We start from the raw sequence: 15,202 nt of genomic DNA, 5'->3' as shown, positions 1-15,202 counted from the left end.
GGCGGGGTCTTCGCGAAGGCCCGCCCACTGGCCTTGCCGGCCCCGCCTCGTCTCGGTCAGGCACGCAGGCGCCGCCCGCCCCACAGATAGGATTAGCATAGAGCGCCGGGCCCCGCCCCCTGCTTTGCATGCGCGCGGCCGGCCCCGCCCCCGCTGTCAGCTGGAGGAAGCGGAGTAGGAAGCGGCCGCGATGTCCTTTTGTGTCCTACAAGCCGCCGGCGGCGCCGCCGAGTGAGGGGACGCGGCGCGGCGGGGCGGCGCGGCCCGAGGAGGCGGCGGAGGAGGGGCCGCCCGCGGCCCCCGGCTCACCCCGGCGCTCCGGGCCGCCCGGCCCCCATGCCTGCCCGCCCGCCCTGCCGGAGCCCCAGGTCGGGGGCGGAGGGGAGCGCCGCCGGGGGAGAGGGGGCGGGCGGGGCGCGGGGCCATGTGCGAGCGCGGCAGGGAGGCGGGCGGGGGCCGGGCCGCAGGCGGGGGCCGGCTGCGGGGCTGCCCGGGTCACCGTCCCGACCCGGTGGAGAGCCAGGCGGGGGCAGGGTTCGGGCGGGATCCGGCGTCCAGGTTCGGCGTGGGCCGGCCCGCGGCAGGGTTCGGCTCCGGCTCTGCCTGCGGGGCCGGCCCCTGGCCGGGCTTGGGCCTCGGATCCAGCCCCGGGGCAGGGTTCAATCCGGCACCTGGGGCAAGCCGAAGTCCCAGGGGCGGGCCGGGCTGGGAGATGGGAGGCTTCCCGACCGGGGAAGGGGCTTTGAGGACCACGTGGGGGCGCTCGCAGGGGCCTCGGGCCACCCTCCTCTCTAGGTCAAAGGTCACCGCACCGGCTGGGGAGAACTTCCTCCTCCTTGGCTCTCCCGGTTTACTTCCTGATGACCTGATAGAGGTCCCCCGCGGGCGGAGGGGGAAGGGAGGCGCGGCAACTTTAGGCAACTTCCCGTAGATGTGCGCAGGTTGCGGGGTGGGGGTGGGCCGAGCGCTCCGGGAGGTGGAGGGCTCTGCGGCAGCGGGAGTGAAAGCGAGCGGAGGGCGTGCAGGCCGGGGGTGCATGGAGGTGGAGCCGCGCCTGCCGGGGAGGGGAGGGGAGGGGAGGGGAGGGGGCGGTGCGCCAGGTGGGCAAGGCCCTGTGTTTTCACCAGGCTGTGCCGGGGCAAGTGTGAGGCTGTGTGCGCGTGTTAGAGTGTCTGTGAGTGAGTGTGTGATTATGAGCTTGGAGAAGACTTCGGGTGACCACGAATGAGGACTGGGGTTTGGGAAAGGCCATGTGTGGGTGTGAAAGTCCCCAAGAGGGTCTGAGCGTGTGTGAGAACCTAGGTGAGTGGGCGTGTGGGAGGGCGTGAACATGGGTGTGTGAGCACGTTGACCACCCCTGGGTTTGTGTGCCGCAGTGTGTTCTCTTGAATGGAATGCACCCCAGCGAAGGGGAGATCACCAAGGCCCCCAGCAGCTGGAGAAAAGTAGGAAGGTCACCAGGGGCCAAGGTTATGCTGCCCCCGGCCTGGGTGGGAGCAGGGAGTCTCCAGGCATCCCCCAGTTTCCCAAGCGCAGAAACCTGCTGTCAGTTACTGGCCCTGGAGGCTCTAGAGACTGTTCCCATGGCAACAGTTGGGGGGCCCTCTTCAGGGCAGCCTTCCCTGGACTCTGCCCCCTTCCCCCGCCTTGCTGAGCCTGGTAGCCTGGCCCCAGGCCCAGGGTTGGGCAAGCCGGGTGGCAGCGTGGCTCCCGGCAGCCCCCCTCCTGGCACCTCCTGGGACCTGACAGGTCTCTCCCTGCAGGTGACCAGCGCCATGTCCAGCCAGGTGGTGGGCATCGAACCTCTCTACATCAAGGCGGAGCCAGCCAGCCCCGACAGCCCCAAGGGCTCTTCGGAGACCGAGACCGAGCCCCCTGCCGCCCTGGCCCCTGGTCCAGCTCCTACTCGCTGCCTCCCAGGCCACAAAGAGGAGGAGGATGGGGAGGGGGCTGGGCCCGGCGAGCAGGGTGGTGGGAAGCTGGTGCTCAGCTCCCTGCCCAAACGCCTCTGTCTGGTGTGTGGGGACGTGGCCTCTGGCTACCACTATGGTGTGGCATCCTGTGAGGCCTGCAAAGCCTTCTTCAAGAGGACCATCCAGGGTGAGCCCCCACTCCTGCGCCCTCTGCCCTGGACCCTCTGGGCCTGGCACCCCCCAGCTGATGCCCTGCTGGGTGGCGTAGGGCCCTAGCCTGCATGGTACACTGCCCGGGTTCTCCTACCTCCCAGGAACACCCTTGCTCTTAAAAGTTACGTGAAGCCCACCCAGCTTTGGTGATGGCTTGGCTGCGGGTGTGAGAGAAGGACGAGGCTGCCTCCCAGGTTTCTGGGTCCACCCTAGACCCAGCCCTTGCCACGGGGGCTCTGAAACTTCAAGGCACCCTCTGCCTGTCCCTAAATGTTGTTTTTGCTTCCTGGAATCAGGGAACTTCTCACCAGCTCAGGGCATGCCCCCCTCTGCGTGCTTTCGTCAATGCAGCACCAACATCAGGGTAACTGAGAGGGGAGAACCTTATTTACATCCCAGCACCCAACTTTAAAAAGACTGTTGGGCATCCCTGCTCTTCAGAGTCCCTGGGTTTTTCCCACTTAGGAAAACATAGCAAAAATACAAGTGACTGACCAAGACGCTGATGTAAGCGTACCTTGGAATGTGCCCGTTATTTCTGCCTTTACGGAAACCATCGGTTACCTGGGGGCGAGAACGGGTGTGAGTTTTGGAAACATTTCTTGAGTGCTCACCCTGTGCCAGGCACTGTGCTCTTCTCCCTTCTAATCTCAGTATCTCAGTTTGCCCCTGCAGCGAATTTATAAGGTGTCAGGACAATGGTAATCCCCACTTTACAGAACAGGGAAACTGAGGTGCAGGGAGGTTTTGGAAACTTTGTTCAAGTCACACAGGTAGGAGATGGCTAGACCCAGGCCTTGAACTTGGGGTTGACTCAGGTCTCGGAGCTGAGGGAGCCCTTAAACACCAGCCTGCTGCCTCTGTTTAGTGCTAATAGCTGAACTTCGGACCGACGCCTCACAACTGATTGTGACATTCCAGCCAGTTTTGACTTGGCCCAGACACTCTGGTCTAAAGCCCTCTGTGCTCCTTTCTGGCTCTGAAGATCGATGAGCCGACAGGTCCAGGGCTAGGTGTCTCTCACCCACCCCGTACCCTTTGTTCTCTGTTCACTCAGTTGACCAATATTTATTACACTACTGCTGTACATAGAAACCATTTATTGTGCACTTAGTGCCCTGTGCCACGCACATGTTTTACCTGTCTTGTCTCCCTTAATTCTCACAACCCACCTTTATAATAGTAAAGTTTTTATTCCTCCATTTTACAGACGGGAAAACTGAGGGTTCGAGGGCTTCCAGACAGAACTTGCCCGAGAATACACAGTTGATAAGGGGTGGCTTCCGGGTGGCCGGCAGCAGCCACCAGAGCCCTCACACTTCACACAGGCCCTGGGGACATGCTGGACGAGGCAGGACCACCCCTGCCCTCAAGTAGCTTACATCCCGGCAGAGGGGCAGGATAGGAAACAATGAATTATACAAAAGCGTTCTGTTACGGCTTTGGGAAGTACCCACAGGTGCCAAGAGGTGAAGAGAAACAAAGCAGGTGTCTGCAGTGGGATGTGGCATTCCCACCGGGTGGCCAGCGAAGGCCTCCCATGGTGGTGACTGAGCCAAGACCTGAAGGAACCAAGGGAGTGCATGTAGACAGTGGAAGAGCTCAGGCCGAGAGACCGGCCTGTCCTGAGGCAGGGCCCTGTTGGCGGGCCACCGAGCCCCGGTAGGGTGCACACGTGGGACGAGGTTGGAAGGAGACAGGAGCTGGGCATGGAGGCCTCGCAGGCACTGGGCTCCCTTTGCTTTAGTGTCAGGAGGGCTTTGAGCAGGGTGGAGCAGGAGCCTTCTGACTGCTGAACCGAGGACAGGCCGAAGGAGGCAGGGAGAGAACAGGGAGGCCAACGAGGAGGTGAGCAGAGACTGGCTCAGATCACGGGAGGAAGCAGCGGATGCGGGTAAACATTTGGAGGTAAAGCCTACCAGGATTACTGATGTGGGGTGCGAGAGAGTAAGGGCACCTCCTAGGAGGCTGGCTCGAGTGGCTGGACCAAGGAACCCTTGGCTCGGTGGGGGCAGAACCGGAGTCCATGGTGGACGTGTTCGACTTGAGATGCCTTTAGACATGCAAGATGTGGAGGAGGCAGTGGGATATTTAGTCTCGAGTTCAAGGTAGGCCTAGGCTTGAATTTGAAATCTGAAAACCCCGGGACTGGGTAGGACCATCCTGGGAGTGAGCTTGTGAAGAGGTCCAAGGACAGAGGCCCGGGGTTCTCTGATGGCAGGAGATGCACAGAAACCAGAAAGCAGCCAGTGAGGTGCGAGAAGACTGGGAGAGTAGCCTAGGGGCAAAGGAGGAAAGCGTTTAAGTGTTTCTAGAAGCAGGTGGTAGACGCCCCGCTTAGGCCAAGTAGGGTGAGGACTGAGAATTGACCGCCGGATTGAGCAACGTGGAGGTCAGTGAGGGCACTGACGGGAGCAGCTGAGGGCAGTGTGACGCAGAGATGTGGCTGGACGAGAGGCTTGGGGCAGAGGTGCCGGCCCCCGGCCCAGTGGCCCATCGCCCCCTCCCCAGGCTTCCCCGCCCCACTCACGGCACTCCTGCTCTCCCTTTCCTCCCCGCACCCCCAGACCTGTGCCTGCCCGGGGCGAGTCAGGGCTCTCCTGTCAGCTGGGCCCCCTCCGAGCCTTGGGAGGCCGCCACTGGAGCCCTGCCTCTTCCTGGCAGGGAGCATCGAGTACAGCTGTCCGGCCTCCAACGAGTGCGAGATCACCAAGCGGAGACGCAAGGCCTGCCAGGCCTGTCGCTTCACCAAGTGCCTGCGGGTGGGCATGCTCAAGGAGGGTGAGCACTGGGCAAGGCTGGGGAGAGCTGGGTGGGTGGGGGGCTCCAGCGGGCAATGCCTGGGAGGGCGGGCTCTGCAGAGCAGCCCCATGGACAGAGTCCCGTCCTACAATTCCAGGGGTGCGTCTGGACCGTGTCCGGGGCGGGCGACAGAAGTACAAGCGGCGGCCAGAGGTGGACCCGCTCCCCTTCCCAGGCCCCTTCCCTGCTGGACCCCTGGCAGTAGCTGGAGGTCCCCGGAAGACAGGTGAGAGCACTGTGGGGTCCTGGCGCCTTAGGGTTGGCACAGGGCTGGGACAGGACAGACACGAGAGGCCTTGCTGGCATCATTCACCCAAGATAGTAGTCCCCTATCATCTGTGCATGTAATCATTTTCCCAAGGACTATATTATGCAACGGCTCCCTGCATCTGGCATAGAGGAGAACCAGAGGGAACCTGGAAGGGTTTTCTAACCCTTACGGCTGGTCCCTAGACAGCCTGCCTTTACCTGGAGGGTAGTGACAGCCTTGCCCTGGGGGGAGGGGCCCAAGCCAGGCTGGCCAGTGGCTATCAGAGGAGGCTGCCAGGGGACAAAGACGCTTGACCCCGAAGGGCTGATCATCATTAAGTGCTCCTGACCCTTGTCCTCCATGGTCCCTGCAGCCCCTGTGAATGCACTGGTGTCCCACTTGCTGGTGGTTGAGCCTGAGAAGTTGTATGCCATGCCTGACCCTGCGGGCCCCGATGGACACCTCCCAGCTGTGGCTACACTCTGTGACCTCTTCGACAGAGAGATTGTGGTCACCATCAGCTGGGCCAAGAGCATCCCAGGTAGAGGTCCAGGTGGTCTGAGGGCTGCCCTGTGTCGGCCATGCCTGGCCCGGGTGTACTTGCTCAGCCAGGCTGGGTGCCCCCTGCCCTCCAGGTTTCTCGTCCCTGTCGCTGTCCGACCAGATGTCAGTCCTGCAGAGCGTGTGGATGGAGGTGCTGGTGCTGGGTGTGGCCCAGCGCTCGCTGCCACTGCAGGATGAGCTGGCCTTTGCTGAGGACCTGGTCTTGGATGAAGAGGGGGCGCGCGCGGCCGGCCTGGGGGAGCTGGGGGCTGCCCTGCTGCAACTGGTGCGGCGACTACAGGCTCTGAGGCTCGAGCGTGAGGAGTACGTCCTGCTGAAGGCTCTGGCCCTCGCCAACTCAGGTGAGAGTCTGCAGCAGGCACCCAGGGGTCTCTGCAAGGCCCGCCACTCTTTAAGGCAGATAAAGAAAACTGTGGCTTTGAGAACAGTGACTTGCTGAAGGTCACAAAGTAAGCCAGGGCAGGGCCAGGAACTTCACATGGGATCTGGAGCCTTCATATGGGGCTCGTGTGGAAGGACGAATGTGGAGCTGGAGGGGACAACAGACAGCCATAGAAGAGGGAGCAAGGGTGGGCTCTACTCTCTGGAGATGGCCCAGGTGAACTGTTCTCTCCCCTCTGCTGGCAGACTCTGTGCACATCGAGGATGCTGAGGCTGTGGAGCAGCTGCGAGAAGCCCTGCATGAGGCCCTCCTGGAGTATGAAGCTGGCCGGGCAGGCCCTGGAGGGGGTGCTGAGCGGAGGCGGGCAGGCAGACTGCTGCTCACCCTACCGCTCCTTCGCCAGACCGCGGGCAAAGTGCTGGCCCATTTCTATGGGGTGAAGCTGGAGGGCAAGGTGCCCATGCACAAGCTGTTTTTGGAGATGCTCGAGGCCATGATGGACTGAGGCAGGGGGTGGGCATGGATGGGGGTGCAGGCAGGACCCGCCCAGCATGGGGTCAAACCCAAGGGGGCAGAGCTGGGGTCTGGGCAGTGCCACAGCCTGCTGGCAGGGCCAGGGCAATGCCATCAGCCCCTGGGAGCAGGCCTCATGCCCTCCCCTCCCCACTCCCAGGGAGCATCAGAAGCTGGGAACGTGTGTGCCCAGACTCTGGGCACAGTGCTGCCCCATGCAAGCCATAACGTGCCCCCAGACTGTCGGGGGCCTTGCGGAAGCCATAAGGGGCTGCAGGGGATGTGTGTGTGGGGGTGGAAGCCTGATCTCAGGGAGGGAAGGGGGTGGAGGCCAGGGTCTCCCAGCAGGTGATGCTTTTGCTGCTACTTAATCCGACCCTCTCTCCAGAGCAGAGGGGGACATGGAGAGCAAAGGCCCTTGCCCCCTTCGCTCCTTTCCTTGTCGTTTGCGTTGGGCATTGTTGCCCCCCCCCTTGAAGCAATAACTCCAAGCAGGCTCCAGCCCCCGGGACCCCCTGAGGTGGCCAGGGTCCCCCATTCAGCTCCCACCCAGCCTCCTCAGGGGTAGGGAGAGCACTGCCTCGATGCCCTGCAGAGCAATAACACTATATTTATTTTTAGGTTTGGCCAGGGAGGCACAGGGACACGGGGCAAGCTGGGGCCCAGAGCCCTTGGCTGTACAGAGACTCTATTTTAATGTATATTTGCTGCAAAGAGAAACCGCTTTTGGTTTTGAACCTTTAATGAGAAAAAAATATATATAATATCGAGCTCAAGAACACAGCGTGTTCGGCGTTCACTGGGTCGAGGGTGGGCAATGAATGTGACAGCAACGTAAAGAAACGCAAAGATACACACGGTCAGAAAATGAACAAGTGATGCCTGGCATGGTTAGGTCTCAGTTTCCTCTTCGCTTAGCAGCATGTTGGGGATCCCGCGGCTGATGGGGAACAGACGTCCAGACGCCGGGCATTGCAGAGTGCCCTCCAACACATCCACCTGCGGGCAGGGGGAAAACGGCCGAACGTTAGCGGCCTCAGGGTGGGGGGCGTGGCCGCGGAAGCAAGGGGTGCGCCGGCTCTCACCTCCAGCAACACGTGGTGCATCTTCCTCAGAAACTTCTCATCCTGCTCATACCCCTCAATCGGTCCCTTGGGCACCTCGACCAGATGCAACTGCAGGGAAGAGGCTTAAGTCATCTCTAGGGCTCCCCGACCCTCCCCGTCGGGCCGGGCTCCCTGGACCGGCCTCGGGGGTTGCAGTGAGACCGCTTTCCGGATAGGCACAGGCGGGGTAGGATCCTCACGGTATCGGCCGCCTCCAGAAGCGCCGCCCACTCCACCTTGGGGATCATCCGCGCCACAAAGTCGGGGTTGAACTCCACGGGGTTGATGCGGACCTCGGTGGCCTACGGGGACAGAACGCTGGTGAGGCAGGGGCCGGACTCTGGTTGCCCCGGCCCGCCCGGGAGAGGGGCGAGGGCGCGCGCCGGCCGGTACCTGGAGGCGCAGGGGGAAGCCGCGGGGCCCCACCCCCCGCACGTGGGAGCTCAGCAGGTTGTGGGTGAGCAGCTTCATGTCGTCTCCAAGCGTCCTCGGCGCGCCCGCACCGGAAGGAGGCCGCCGCGCGGCTGGCGTCACTTCCGGGGCGGTGACGCTCGCTAACCTATGGGGCAGCCGGAAGGCCGGAAGCGGTGAAATTGCTGGAACTTCTCGGGGACTAGAGCAGAGAGGAAAGACCCGCTGCGCGCTCTGCCGGAAGTGGCTCGGCGGGAGATTGCTGCGTCGCACGCCGCCCAGTGGCTTGGCTGAGCCCAACCTCACCAGCTACCGGAATGCAAATCATATGTAAAACAGCCGCAATGCAGGGAACCGCGTTAACTGCAGAAGAGACCTGTGGCTGGCTCGTGCGCGGGATCCTGCCGCCGGCACCTCGCCTCTGTTCATAAGCGGAAACACTGCCCTACCCCTTAAATTAGGTCCACCTAAATAGAGGGGCACGCCGTCCTCGTGCGCCAAAAAGCTGGACGACTATCGCGAGCTCCGCCCCACCCGCTAAGCGTCAGCGGCCCCGCCCCTAATGCAAATAAGGCCGGAATCCGGGCTCGCCGCCCTGCCCCCTACGCCTGCGCAGTGACGGCAACTCGTTGGAGGCCGGGCGCGGTTCAGGCCCCGCCTACTGTAGGCTCCGTGGTGCCGCCTCCGGCCAGGCCCCGCCCCCGCCAGGCCCCGCCCCCTCTGGGTCAAAGGGGCGGCCGCGGCGGCGGGGCTGGTCATGGGGCTGGGGCGGTTGCGCGTCCTGGGCCGCCGAGCGTCTTCCGTGCTCGCTGAGGCGGCCGCGGTCGGGTGTACAGGAGCAGCAGCGGCGGGAACGGGGCGGCGACTGAGAGGAGGAGGGTGGGCGCTTGGCGAGACCCGCAGTTTCAGCACCGCCGCCGGAGCCATGGCCCCGATCAAGGTGACCGCCGTCCCGCCCCGTGCGGGAGACAGTCCTCTTTCCTGCCCTGCGGGTCCCTCCCGCTTACGGCCCCCTCACCCCTTCAGTTAAGCCCTCGGTGACTGCCGCCCCGTTCTCGCCAAATATTGGGGCTTCGTGCCCCATCTTCTGGAACAGTCCCTGGGTTCTAGAGTCCTCCCCTCGAGTCCCCGTCCACGTCTACTGCGACCCCTCTGTGCTGGTCTCCGCCATTTTCAGGTGATTGGCTTCCTGCGCCTTCTGGAACCATCTCCTTTGCCCCAGAGCCCTCTTTCCATCCCCCTGCGTGCGCCCCACCATGGCCTCCTCCCCTTTTGTCATGTTGCTGGGCATCGGCCTTCATCTCCGGAGGTTCGGTCCTTTGAGCCCCCGTGCCGCTCCCATTTCCCTCCCTCCCCGGCTAATTCCACGCTTCGGTCGAGTCTTTCCCCCCTCCCATCTTCTGGAGCCATCCCCACCTCCTCGGAGCCCGGCCCCCTGTTCCCTTCCCAACATCCTTCTGAGACAGCCTCCTCCTCCTCCTTCTTCCCTCTAATCTCCGGATTCCTGAGAGGACCCCCTCCCATCTCTGACCCTCCCTCCCTTGTATCTTTACCGCCCCATCCTTCACGCCTTCCCAGGTAACTGACCCCTCCCCCTTCAAGAGATTGCTTCTTTTATTCTCTACCCCTTGCACTGGGGCTGGGACCTTCCCCATCTCACCGGTTCCTGCTCCCCCTCCTTCCTTCTCCCAGTTCCTGGCCTCCTGGCAATGCTCGGACCTGCTCAGGATCCGCTCCCTCCGCAGTTGTCAGGGACTCCTCCCCAACCCCACCCCCCACCCCGCCCACTTGGCCCACTCCTTTCCCATAGCCCAGCCAGCTTGTTTACTCAACCCCTTGCGACACCCGGGAGGCCTGCTCTCCCTTCTTCGGTGTCACCAACGTGTCACCAACGGGCCCTTAGGAAGGAGCGGGCCACACTGACCCCAGGAGGATATGGGGAAACCAGGTGGGCGGGGTTGGGGGAAGGAGTGGGCAACCGGGAGGGACCTCTGGAAACTGACAGGGCTGGTTTCCCTCGCCCTGCCCAGCGGGCCCCCAGGCCCTCGGGTCCCTCTGGGCTGTGGTTTGCCTCCGCCCTTCCCTTGGTCTCCTCCCAGCCACCAACCCCTAACCTTGGAGCCCTTCCCTCTAGGTGGGCGACACCATCCCAGGGGTGGTGGTGTTTGAAGGGGAGCCTGGGAACAAGGTGAACCTGGCCGAGCTGTTCAAGGGCAAGAAAGGTGTGCTGTTTGGAGTACCCGGGGCCTTTACCCCAGGCTGTTCGAAGGTGAGGCGCTGTCCTGGGGATCAGGATTCGGGATTTTTTGAGAATGTTTATATTGCTGGAGAGGCAGCTGGCAGCAAAGCTACGGAGATGATATGACGGTCAAAAAGTTCTTTTGGGGTGTTCAGAAAGTTAAGTGGAGACCCGGGAGAGAGAATTACAAGAAATGCTGGAGAAAGGGGTGGTTGCGCGCAGTAATCCTTGTTGACCTGCTGGTGGCAGGCACCCTGGAAGAGACCTGGGGCTCAGGGTAAATAAGATAGCTCTGCCTGTGGGAAGTTTGTAATTCTGACCCTGTAACATTAAGTTTGTATCTGAGCTCCCTTGTGGCCAAGGCAAAAAGAAAATAGGCTGGTTTGCAATGTCCTCATTGTCCAACCAGAAGAGTGGAAGCAGGGCAGGGAGGAAGGCCTGGAGATGAAGTCGGCGGAGGAGCAGAGGCGACCCTCCCCTTGCTGGCCCTCTGTTTCTCCTCTCCAGACCCACCTGCCAGGCTTTGTGGAGCAGGCTGGGGCCCTGAAGGCCAAGGGGGCCCAGGTGGTGGCATGTCTGAGCGTCAACGATGTCTTTGTGACTGGCGAGTGGGGGCGAGCCCACGGCGCGGATGGCAAGGTGAGGGGCTGGTCCGGCGGGGGGCTCAGGGCCCAGGCAGGAGTTTTCTCCGGTGACCTTTGCTTTCTACCCAGGTTCGGCTCCTGGCTGACCCCACTGGAGCCTTCGGGAAGGTGAGTGCGTGCCTCCGCCCTGCAGCGTGGTTCCTGCGGAAGGCCTTGGAAGCAGGGATCTGGATGGACGAGGCCCGTGAGGGGAGCAGCCCTGGGGGCTGGCCCAGCCGGGGGGGTTCTTCATCTTTTTCTTTACCTCCCTTCCCAGGAGACAGAGTTGTTACTCGATGATAAGTTGGTGCCACTCTTTGGGAATCATCGACTTAAGAGGTAAGAGTGGGTGGGTTCTCCTGGGCCTGGCTCCTGCCCCTCCCCTCCTGCCAGCCTCGGTCCAGGCTGACCCGACTGGCCCGGCCCCACGTGTGGCAGGTTCTCCATGGTGATCGAGGACAGTGTGGTAAAGGCCCTGAACGTGGAGCCAGATGGCACCGGCCTCACCTGCAGCCTGGCTCCCAACATCCTCTCGCAACTCTGAGGCCCCCAGGCCCAGAGGTACCCCCTCTACCCTTCCCTTGTCTTACCCGCCCAGCCCTGGGCAAGGGCCCCAGCCCAGCTGCAGCTGGGGCCGCCCTGTCGCGACCTGGGCCACGTCTCCGTAATAAACATTTCTGATTCACATCCACCTTCTTGCTTTTGGATCTCTGCTTTGCTGAGAGCTGTGAGGGCAGTGGGCCCGTGCTGAGGGGGAAAGTTTCAGGGACCCCAACTTAAATACAGAGATAGTCAGGGAAGGCTTCTTGGAGGAGGCGTTAGGAAGCGTCAGCCTGGAGACTGAGAAGAGCAAGGGAAGGAACAGTCCATGCAGAAGGAACGCACAGGGAGAGGCCCTGAGGCGAGCACGGGCTGGGCACACACCCTGCACCCTGGCGCTCTCAGGGTGCGTGCTGATCCCATTTGGGCCTCTAAAACCCAGGGAGAGAACCTCAACTTCAGGTCCCCCACTTGGGCTGAGCCCATCCCGCCATCCTTTCAGACTGTTCTTTGGGAGGGGTCCCAGCGCCTTGGGACCATCTGACTGGCAGGAGGGCCTCCTTCGTGGAGGCAGGACAAGTCCAGCCCAGGAGGGCTCCCTGGGAGAGGAAGAGAATTCACTGGTGAGGCGAGCCCAGTGGTTGTAGGGAGAGGGGCCGGGTGAGCTCCAGGCAAGTCCTAGCTAGATACAGTTGGCGGGGGCGGGGGGATTGGCGGCTGTCACCCTGTGCCGGCACAGGGCTAAGCTCTCCAGGTGTAGGAGCTCTACCCTCAACACCCTGTGAGGCATGAACCATGGGTTCCTCTTGCCTGGAGAAGTCGAGTCCGCGGGCCAACCCCAGGCAGCCACCAAGAGGCAGAGTCAGGCTTGGAGCCTGTCAGTGCCAGGTCCGTGGGGCATGGCCTGCCCAAGCCTCCCCTGCCCGCAGCCGGTCAGGTAGAAAGTCAAGGAAAGGCCTCTTGGAGGAGACAACCCTTGAGCTGCATCTTGAGAGAGGAGTAGGTGGTGGGAACGCAGCACCAGGGAGCGGGCACAGCCTCGACATGGGTGCGGGGGCCAGGAACAGCCCGCGGCCTGGGGGTGCTGCTGGAAGGCCCGCGGGGCCCTGTAAGCCCTGGTGAGCGGCTGCCTCATCCTCGGGCTGGCAGGGTCTTAGGCTGGGCAGTGGCACGTGCCGCTGGTCTTGGCTATTGGCTACGGAGTTGGAGCGATACGAGGTAGGAGGCGGGGGAGAGGTATGGGAGGGCAGTGTAGGGCAGGTGTGATGGAACGAGAAGGGAGCCCGGGGTGCCACCCTGGTGGAGGCCCATGCGACTGGGTGGTCAGGGCACTCGGGAGAAGGGCGGAGCTGGCCTCCCTCGGGGTCCCAGGTGCTCAGCCTGCCCGTGCCATCCCGCCCGCCAACCTTTGTCCCTCTCTCACCTCCTGCCATCCCCCTGGGGCCCTGGGCTGGGGCAGGGCAGCTTCCCATGCCCTTGTAACCTGCCTGCTTCTCGTCCCCTGCCAGCCACCCAGTCACCGAGTTGTCCTTCCTGAGGGGGGCAGAAAAGCCCTTTCTTCCCAGGACCCCATCTCAGTCCTCTCAGTCACCCCGAGGCAGACAGCCCCCTCAGTGTCTGAGGGAGAACGTGGCGGCTTAGAACGTCCCCCAGCTCTGCTGTGGCCACAGCAGCTGGGGGATAGTGCGGCCCTGGCCCGGAACCCCCAAGAGCTCCGCGCAGAGAGAGCCACCTGAGCGGGCGCCTGGGCGCCTGATGTCGGCATCAGCAACCGTGGGCCGTTTCAGGGCCCGCCTCCCAGCCATCTTCCTTCTGCCTCTGCCCCACAGGCCTCCCCATCGCCAGAGAAAGCCCAATCCCCGACGCTGCCACCCAGCCACCCCCGTTTCCTCCCCTCCCGGGCACTCGTCTGGGCTCCGAGAGGAAGTGGTTGCCTTCAGGTCGTGCTGCCCCTGGCTGGGCCTCTGGGCTAGGCTGCGAGGTGGGAGGGGGTTCCCTTAGGACAGCCTGGTGGGGGTTGGAGGCCAGGGCTTTGGACTCCGTGAACCTGGTGGGTGACCACGTGGCTCAGCTTGCCAGGGTGGAGGTGGGGTTGGGGTGGGTGGGGGTGGCCAGGGTCCTGGAGGACCCGGGATCAAATGGCACATGGCAAGAGCACGTCCATCTTCAGGGCAGGCAGGTCAGGTCTCAGGGCTGTAGATCAGGGCAGGGCAGACCATGGTGGCCTAGACCAGAGGGCCCCTGAGGCCCGGGAGCAGGGGCTTGGCCTTGCAGGTCTGCTGGTGACCAAGGGCTCAAGAGCAAGAGCAATAAAACATAACAAACAAACAAACAAACCCTGAAGCCTCCTCCCACCACACCCCAAATAAAACTCACTCCTGTCCCTGACCTGGCCAAGGCCAAGGGTTTTACTCAGCATCAGTGGTCCTGAGCCTTTTCTTGGTTGTGTGCTTTTGAGGCACCCAAGTGGGACGGAGGCATCCAATTGCTTGAGACACCTTCACTCCCCACTTGTCGTAGCTCTCATTGTGTTTCCTTGTTGTGTGCCTTTGTTGTGTCATCTTGTTGCATCATCTTCTTGTGTTAGCTTGCCACACCAGCCCATCACGTTAGCTCGCTGTCTTGCTTGTCTTCTTTAGGAGGCACCAGGAACCGAACCTGGGACCTCCTATGTGGTAGGTGGGTGCCCAACTCCTCGAGACACACCAATCCCTTTTTCTCCTTTTATATAATCCCCCCCTCCCAAGATGGCTCCCTTGTCTGTCCGCTCACTGTTCCTTGTTCATCAGCTCATTGCGTCTTCTCGTCTTCTTTAGGAGGCACCAGGAACCGAACCCAGTACCTCCCATGCAGTAGACAGGTGGCCAACTGCTTGTCTTTTAAAAAGGTTTTCTAGAAGCTGACATATATCACTTCTACTTACATATCTTGGACCAGAACTTAATTATATTGTCTTACTAGCTGCAAGAGAGGCTGGAAAGTATAACCTTTATTCAAGGCTGCCATGTGTCTAACCAAAAAAAAAACAAACCAGGGGTTCTGTTACAAAGGGAGAGAGGGAAAAAGGATAAAAGTGTGGGCCAAACAGGGGATCACCTCCAAGGAAGAGGAGCTTTTGGGGACTCCCCAGCCTTCCAAGGGGCAATGTCACTTCCCTGTTGTTCTCATCGGCCTTGGCAGGGGCACGTATTGAGCTCCCCCAGATTTTTGTGTGGTCTTTTGTCTCCCCATATCCCATCTCCAAGCCTCTGTCCCTGCCCCTGCAATCTGGGTCTCCAGTTACCCCAATTCCCTGGTTTGTGGGGCCTTCAGGCTCCTCCCTGTTCAACATCTTCCAGACAATGTTCTTTACCTGGAATGCTCCTTTCTTTCCTACTCCTACCTACATTGCTCAAACCTTCGAGGCCCCAGGTCAGTGACAACAGCTCTCGTTCCTGGTCCCTTCCCTGAGTTAGTCCATGAGGGTACTGGGACACACCATTCAGCTTCGTCAAAGATGGATTTTTTTATTTTTTTATTGAAGTATATCATTCATACGTGACAACGATGGATTTTTAAAAATTGAAATATAATTCACATATAAAACTCATCCTTCAAATGTGTATATATCAGTGGGTTTTTAGTGTATTCACAAAATCGTGCAACT

At 61.5% G+C, this 15,202-nt stretch overlaps 3 protein-coding genes across 5 annotated transcripts; 2 read left to right on the top strand and 1 right to left on the bottom strand.

Annotated features, from left to right (window-relative positions):
* Positions 1 to 190: 190 nt before the first annotated feature.
* Positions 191 to 7,416, top strand: ESRRA (estrogen related receptor alpha). Of its 2 annotated transcripts, XM_058305239.2 has the most exons (7): positions 191 to 368; positions 1,764 to 2,100; positions 4,791 to 4,907; positions 5,026 to 5,154; positions 5,552 to 5,719; positions 5,814 to 6,083; positions 6,370 to 7,416. In XM_058305239.2, the coding sequence occupies exons 2-7, from the start codon at positions 1,776 to 1,778 to the stop codon at positions 6,627 to 6,629; spliced, it is 1,269 nt and encodes a 422-aa protein (XP_058161222.1). In that variant the 5' UTR covers positions 191 to 368; positions 1,764 to 1,775; the 3' UTR covers positions 6,630 to 7,416. The 2 variants fall into 2 exon arrangements, with proteins under 2 accessions (XP_058161222.1, XP_071074063.1); XM_071217962.1 differs by lacking the exon at positions 191 to 368 and having other exon boundaries at positions 1,994 to 2,100; positions 4,694 to 4,907.
* On the bottom strand, positions 7,362 to 9,903 carry TRMT112 (tRNA methyltransferase activator subunit 11-2). Of its 2 annotated transcripts, none has more exons than XM_071217963.1 (5): positions 9,815 to 9,903; positions 8,137 to 8,302; positions 7,944 to 8,045; positions 7,723 to 7,812; positions 7,362 to 7,636 (listed from the first exon to the last, which is right to left on the bottom strand). In XM_071217963.1, the coding sequence occupies exons 2-5, from the start codon at positions 8,212 to 8,214 to the stop codon at positions 7,529 to 7,531; spliced, it is 378 nt and encodes a 125-aa protein (XP_071074064.1). In that variant the 5' UTR covers positions 8,215 to 8,302; positions 9,815 to 9,903; the 3' UTR covers positions 7,362 to 7,528. The 2 variants fall into 2 exon arrangements, with proteins under 2 accessions (XP_071074064.1, XP_004479927.1); XM_004479870.5 differs by having other exon boundaries at positions 8,137 to 8,463; positions 9,815 to 9,898.
* On the top strand, positions 8,886 to 11,707 carry PRDX5 (peroxiredoxin 5). The gene is made up of 6 exons (XM_004479867.5): positions 8,886 to 9,094; positions 10,289 to 10,423; positions 10,901 to 11,032; positions 11,107 to 11,145; positions 11,294 to 11,355; positions 11,455 to 11,707. The coding sequence occupies exons 1-6, from the start codon at positions 8,912 to 8,914 to the stop codon at positions 11,558 to 11,560; spliced, it is 657 nt and encodes a 218-aa protein (XP_004479924.1). The 5' UTR covers positions 8,886 to 8,911; the 3' UTR covers positions 11,561 to 11,707.
* The last annotated feature ends 3,495 nt before the right edge of the window (positions 11,708 to 15,202 follow it).

Source organism: Dasypus novemcinctus, chromosome 10 (assembly GCF_030445035.2).
Source record: "Dasypus novemcinctus isolate mDasNov1 chromosome 10, mDasNov1.1.hap2, whole genome shotgun sequence".
NCBI classification, from domain to species: Eukaryota; Metazoa; Chordata; class Mammalia; order Cingulata; family Dasypodidae; genus Dasypus; species Dasypus novemcinctus.
This window is presented reverse-complemented; position numbering and strand designations above follow the sequence as displayed.

What these genes read in the sequence shown, in the direction of transcription:
- TRMT112 (XM_071217963.1), bottom strand. Translation starts at nt 8,214, where the DNA reads ATGAAGCTGCTCACCCACAACCTGCTGAGCTCCCACGTGCGGGGGGTG. An exon ending in GCTTCCCCCTGCGCCTCCAG is followed by an intron (nt 8,046 to 8,136) that starts GTACCGGCCGGC and finishes CTGTCCCCGTAG; the next exon opens with GCCACCGAGGTCCGCATCAA. An exon ending in TGCACCACGTGTTGCTGGAG is followed by an intron (nt 7,637 to 7,722) that starts GTGAGAGCCGGC and finishes CCCTGCCCGCAG; the next exon opens with GTGGATGTGTTGGAGGGCAC.
- ESRRA (XM_058305239.2), top strand. Translation starts at nt 1,776, where the DNA reads ATGTCCAGCCAGGTGGTGGGCATCGAACCTCTCTACATCAAGGCGGAG. An exon ending in GGTGGGCATGCTCAAGGAGG is followed by an intron (nt 4,908 to 5,025) that starts GTGAGCACTGGG and finishes CTACAATTCCAG; the next exon opens with GGGTGCGTCTGGACCGTGTC. An exon ending in CTGGGCCAAGAGCATCCCAG is followed by an intron (nt 5,720 to 5,813) that starts GTAGAGGTCCAG and finishes CCTGCCCTCCAG; the next exon opens with GTTTCTCGTCCCTGTCGCTG.
- PRDX5 (XM_004479867.5), top strand. Translation starts at nt 8,912, where the DNA reads ATGGGGCTGGGGCGGTTGCGCGTCCTGGGCCGCCGAGCGTCTTCCGTG. An exon ending in TTACCCCAGGCTGTTCGAAG is followed by an intron (nt 10,424 to 10,900) that starts GTGAGGCGCTGT and finishes TCTCCTCTCCAG; the next exon opens with ACCCACCTGCCAGGCTTTGT. An exon ending in CCACTGGAGCCTTCGGGAAG is followed by an intron (nt 11,146 to 11,293) that starts GTGAGTGCGTGC and finishes CTCCCTTCCCAG; the next exon opens with GAGACAGAGTTGTTACTCGA.